At 35.5% G+C, this 5,906-nt stretch overlaps 1 protein-coding gene across 1 annotated transcript; it reads left to right on the forward strand.

The window, feature by feature from the left end:
- Window positions 1-708: 708 nt before the first annotated feature.
- On the forward strand, window positions 709-5,591 carry LOC103336225 (Low affinity potassium transport system protein). Its single transcript, XM_008239267.2, has 3 exons — window positions 709-892; window positions 2,640-3,287; window positions 5,184-5,591. The coding sequence occupies exons 2-3, from the start codon at window positions 2,737-2,739 to the stop codon at window positions 5,251-5,253; spliced, it is 621 nt and encodes a 206-aa protein (XP_008237489.1). The 5' UTR covers window positions 709-892; window positions 2,640-2,736; the 3' UTR covers window positions 5,254-5,591.
- Window positions 5,592-5,906: the final 315 nt, after the last annotated feature.

A 5,906-nucleotide genomic window follows, 5' to 3' on the forward strand; every position in this document is an offset into this window, starting at 1 on the left:
GAGTGTAGATTAATGGACTCAAAACAAAAATGCCCATTAATACCTACATTTATAACTCACAGCCCAAGTGGTATAAAACCACCTAATTTATTTGGACTACATGTGGTTTGATCCCAAAAAAATTATGTAGGTAATCTATAGTCAAATCTAAATGCAATTGTGACCCCAAACAAAATCTATGTTTCACCAAATTCAACCAAAACAGAATCCATGATTCACCTCAATCAAATTCGCCCCAAACACTTCAAATTACTATTTCCAATCAACCAAACTAAAATCACAAATAAACAATAAATCGAAAGAGTTTTTCCCTTATAATTTGTAACAATTTATTATAATTAAGAATTCTTTAATCTTAAACGAATCGAACTTAAAACAATACAACTCTACTCTTTATTAGATATTGGAGAATTGTGTTGGGAGATATTAGTGATTTACAATCTCCCTAAACTATGTGATTAGAGACAAATAGTTTGGAAACTATAACCTCTTTACAAATACTCAAGTGAGATACTCAAAAAATTGGGAGCAAGAGAGCAATGGAACCTACTTTCCCAAAAGACAAAAGTGATAGTGTAGAAAAGGAAAAACAGAAACAAATTAATGAGGGCCCATCGCTGTCATGCTTTCCTGAGAGTCACTATCCTATCCACCTTTAAATAATACCAACCATAAGTAAACCCTCCTTTTCTTTTTCTTTCTTTTTTCCTTTTCTTTTCTTTTTCTTTTCTTTTTTATTCATTTCTCTCTCTCTCTCTCTCTCTCTCTCTCTCTCTCTCCGATTCATCACCGATTTTTTAGTGCAAGCCGCGATCGAAGAAGTCACAGCCGCCGATTCGACGACCACCTAACACCTGGAGATCTCTACCTCTTGGATTTCCAACACTTTCAGGTAGTGCTGCTGACTCTTCTTCATTTCTCTTTGATCTGATTTTCCGTTTGTTTCGAAAGAAAGTGTGGCAAGTGAAAAGAAAATAAAGTTTGCTCCATGGTTTTTCTTGAAAAGTCAAGTTTAGCTCAATTATGCCTACAAATTGCGTTCTTCTCTTTTACATGAGAAGCTTTAGATTCATAATCTGAATTTCCTTTTCTTTGATCTTTCATGTGCTGTCTTTGCAAGCAAACATAGCAATTCGGGAATTTAAATTGAGCTGATTTATACTTCTCTGTTTTTATTTTTTTTTAAATTTCTTTAATAGGAACTAATAAAATTATTTAACTGTTTATGATACTGATTTACATGAGGGTAATTAGTCACTGTTGGTTTCTTTTAATGACAGTAAATAAAAAAAATTAACTGGAGTGCTGTGATGGCTAATGTATAACTGTTTCTTGTATTGTTTACTATTTTTAATATGTTTGTAATAGTTTTCTTGGAGCTGCACTAAATTATGAGATGATTGTTATACAAACTTCCTGAACTGCATGTATGCGATTTTTGGTATTGGTAATTCTCGATTTCCCAATAAATTAAACATCTTCTTAGGAAGACCTTGTTGATCATTTATATCTAAATTGAGTTCATATTAAAGCATCTTCATAGATTCAAGCATGATTCCGCTTATTCAACAGTTATAGTTCATAATTTCGCAACATGAGATGACTTTCTTGCAAGAGTAAATTTTCATGGGTATGTATGTATGTATGTATGTATATTATATGTATGTATGTATAATATACACATATTTGGATAGATACATACATCCAAATATATGTGTATATGGTAATATTCTCAAACAATTTGTTGTATCAGAGTATGAAATTGTCAATTAGAATGACACATTCAGACATGATTCTATTTGATCAATGGTCTTGATTGATCATGTCGCCAGAAAACTTGTCAGTTGTCTTACAAGAGAACATTACTACAGACACGATCTTTCTTTAACCGCATGCTGTCATTTTTTAAAAAGGGCCACCTCTTCATGTGGTCCAGTGATCCAAATAGCGGGTTCCATTTGAAGGATCCCTGCAACAAATAAACAAAATAAAATAAATTTTTTGAGTTATCTAGTTTTCATAAAAGAAGTATAGAAGTACAGTGTTTTTTACTAACTCATGACTGATTCTGATGATAATTAAATGACTTAAGATTTCCAATTTTTGATCTTTTACAAGGATGATCTTTAATGGGAACTTAAAATGTGGACGATTCAGATCATCAGACCACATAAGAGAGACCACAAGATTTGTGTATGTACATATAGCAATGCACTCCAGTGATCCAAAATGTCTATTTTTGCCGTTTGATTATCATCACGATCAGTTCTGTGTTTATCCGAAACATAGTGTTCATCTATTTTTTTGGCCATAGTTAAATAACTCAATGGTGTACGATTTGAATGATTTTTTTAAGGAGGTATTTGAACATGGACCAACAAATTAATGGTTCATATCATTGGACCACATTACATGTATTTGAACATGTGATTTCCAGAAATTAGGACCCCTTCATTTAAGAGGCCTACTATATGTGTGTGTGCCCTTGTGTGTGGAAAACATTCTACTGCGGAAATACATTACTTACTTGGCCCAATGTATTATATTATGTTATATGTACAGTTTTTTAAAGCTGGGAACTGGATTAGTTGGTAGAATGCCAACAATGCAAATGCTGATACTTTGTCACTATTCTGCAGTGAGTTACTGGTGGATGGAAGTCAGGTGGCTTTGGTTCTTCTGAGGAGAGGCTAACTGTATGGAAAACACATTTTGATGACCAAATGAGCAGAACTGATGTTATTGGCAGTAGAAGGAGGAGGGTTCTTCTCATCTTCAGCTTCTGGGTATAGCAAAGGCCTGGCCCTTCTTCTCTTGGGTCAGAAGAACGAAGATAAACCCATGAGAGTTTCGCCGTGGAATCAGTACCAGTTGGTGGACCAAGAATCTGACACTGACCTCCAGCTGGCTTCCACAAAGGACCGACTTTCCCGCGGGTGCGCCTCCTTTGTCTGCTTTGGTCGCGCTTCCGCCGGGCTTGACACTCCATCTCCTCTTAAAGTGGGCCCTGCCCAACAGCAGGATATCTTGCCTGGGTCTCTAGTTTCTGATAAAGGCAAGGATCACACTGCTGACACTGACGATGATCATAATTCAATAAAAGTTGTTCTCAAAAGCAGCCTGAAGAAGCCATCAAAAAGAACTCCAGTTTCTGTTGAGAGTGCTAATGAACGTGAAGCATTGAGTGAAACATGTAGTGACACTCCTGATAATGCAGAAAGGAGGAAAGTGCAGTGGACAGATACTTGCGGGAGTGAGCTTGTTGAGATCAGGGAATTTGAGCCCAGGTATTTAAAATTTTATGTTAAATATTACATATCACAATTTCCTAAATTTATCTTTACAACTTAGGCACATTTAGAGTCAACTATGTATTGACAACTGCAGGCTTTCCAGAAACTAAACCTCATTTCTGGGTTCTAGTTGGGTGTTTTCCCAACTACTGGAATATAACAGTTGAATCACTCTTGATGAACTTTGATATTCTGATGTTTAATGCATCTTTGACCTCGTACATATAATGTTTAAAGCGATATCAATGCGTATGTGAGAGGGTGAAATTTAGGGTGGTATTTAGATGGGTGTCCAATTAGTGAGTAGAAAGCTAACAAGGTTGGATTTTCCTCAGGAGGATGAAGCAGAAGGGATGTGTTTGATTATGGTAAGGATATACCTCGAGGGTAGTTTTTTAGTGTAGTTGGGAAGTGATCAAGGCCGATTTCATGACAATTTATAGAAGTTATTTATCAATGGGGTTGTTAGTGCTTGAACTAAGGCTACATGTATTTATTTGATCCCCATGAATCTCCAATATTGGCAAGTTAACGATTACAAACTTATAAGTTGGTTACAAAACTTTATAAGAATTCAGCAAAGGTGTTATGATTGAGCCTTGTTGAAGTTTTTGACTGATAAGATTACTACTGTCTCATGGGCCCTTTTTTTTCAGCGCAGATAAATTTTGTGCTTAGTTTTAATTGTGATAAAGGGGTCCAAGAGTATCGAGAGAAAAATAAAGAGGAAGGAGTTTTAAGATCTTTTGCTTGTAACCCCCCATTGGTGCATTATGTGCTAAGGTGAGTGGAGAGTGTTGGTCATATCCCTTTGCATGTCCTATGCAAGTTTGCGTTGGGTTGCTTCCAGCATTCATGGTGGTGTGGGTTTTGCCAAGAGATTTCTATTCCTTGATGGATGTGGCTTAGTTTTTGGGTTTAATGACAAGGCTGTTAGTCTTTGAAGATGTGTGGTTTTAGCCTACTTTTATATTTGTTTGGATAGAAGTTGTTGGCTTGATAAGGTCCATTCTTTAATAACTTAGCTTTTGAGTTCCACTGGTTATCTGATATGGTATCAGAGCTTTGGTTGTAGGAGCATATGGGATCTAAACATCCAATCCTGCATCCCCCATTTGCTTGTTAATTTGCAATGTATAGGGTGGTGGGCTGTACCTTTATGCTTCTGTAAGTCTACTTGTATCTACCTCTCCATGTGCAGAATAGGGCTGACGAGTGTTGGCTCGATATACATTATTGGCCTGTTTCTTAGCAACATATACTTTTGGGATATAGTGTTTGTCTAGCAGAAACAACAGAAATTTGAAGACTTAGACAAGGTGGCGGAAGTGGCTTTGTTATGGAAACAATTAGATTTTTAACATCTATGCAATGTCATAAGATTTTTAGGGTCGTTAGCTTCTGCTAATCCATCTTGGTTGGTTGGGAGCTACAAGCTGATTGCTATTTCCTCTTGTGTTTCTGGTTTTTTTAATTTTGAGCTCTTATGAACATCTTGTTCAACTTTATCTGATAAAAGTACACATTTCCCATAATAAGAAAATAATATTAAATTGGTGCCATTAACAGCTTCAGATACTTTTCAAGTATCCCAAAATAAATAACCAGCACTCAACTTCTAGGAAGAAAAATGAAAAACAAGCAACAAGGATTCACTACAATCAATGTGCTCTTGATTATACTTGTTGAATGCTTGTTTATTATTTCCTATCTCATATTTTGATGGTTAAATTTTACATTGTATACGTTATTTATTATTTTGTAAGATGTTTTCTTGCATTTAGTGTGATGCAGTAAGTACATATTTTTGTGTTTCTTTTCTCTTTCATTTTTCTTTTTCATACTTCATTTAAATATCTTTCTGAGATGGAACCATGATCAAATTGGCAGTGAATTGGATGGATCAGATGATGAATTCGACAATGGGAATGAAAGAAGTTGTTCATGTGTGATTATGTAGTTTGGCTTTTACCTGATGATGATTTGAGCTTCACCTCTCTTTTAGATGCAAAAATGCGTCAGGTAACTTACCGCTAACAGAGCTTGTTTGGTTGATTTACTTATTTCTGGAAGAAGAAAAGCGGTTTTTGAGTCCATGCAGAACACCACCGTAGCAAGGAGTACTGTTTCTCACTATGTTCGGCCAACTGAGCATTTATGTCTATATCAGGTTGCTGTGGGTTTCAATTTTGTCACTCTGGGTTTGGGGACATTGTTTTGTTTGCTAGTCTCCTTCATGTGTGACTGCATTGTTCATTATTTTGTCGTAATTAATGTGTTAATTTTTTTTTCTCCTTATGATTTGGATTTAATGAATTTTTAGTAGTTTCCTCTTCTCCTAAAACCTTTGTAGAATGACTGATGTTGTGCCCCATAATCCAGAGAACTCACAAATCTGATGTTCTTTTAAATTGAAGATGCTTTGTGTGTTTTTTCCTTTTTCTTTTTTCCTCCTTATAGTTTGGAATTAATGAGTTTTCAGTAATCTCTTCGTCTCCTAAAACCTTAGAAGAATTATGTTATTCCCCATAGTCCAGCGCAGTCAAATTTTATATTCTTTTTGAGTGTTTGTGTGGTATGTATTGTAACGGTGTGATATAGAGGATTCGCTTA

The sequence above is a fragment of the Prunus mume genome, linkage group LG6 (assembly GCF_029339155.1).
Source record: "Prunus mume cultivar Tortuosa linkage group LG6, ASM2933915v1, whole genome shotgun sequence".
NCBI classification, from domain to species: domain Eukaryota; kingdom Viridiplantae; phylum Streptophyta; class Magnoliopsida; order Rosales; family Rosaceae; genus Prunus; species Prunus mume.

What these genes read in the sequence shown, in the direction of transcription:
- LOC103336225 (XM_008239267.2), top strand. Translation starts at nt 2,737, where the DNA reads ATGTTATTGGCAGTAGAAGGAGGAGGGTTCTTCTCATCTTCAGCTTCT. An exon ending in ATCAGGGAATTTGAGCCCAG is followed by an intron (nt 3,288 to 5,183) that starts GTATTTAAAATT and finishes TCAAATTGGCAG; the next exon opens with TGAATTGGATGGATCAGATG.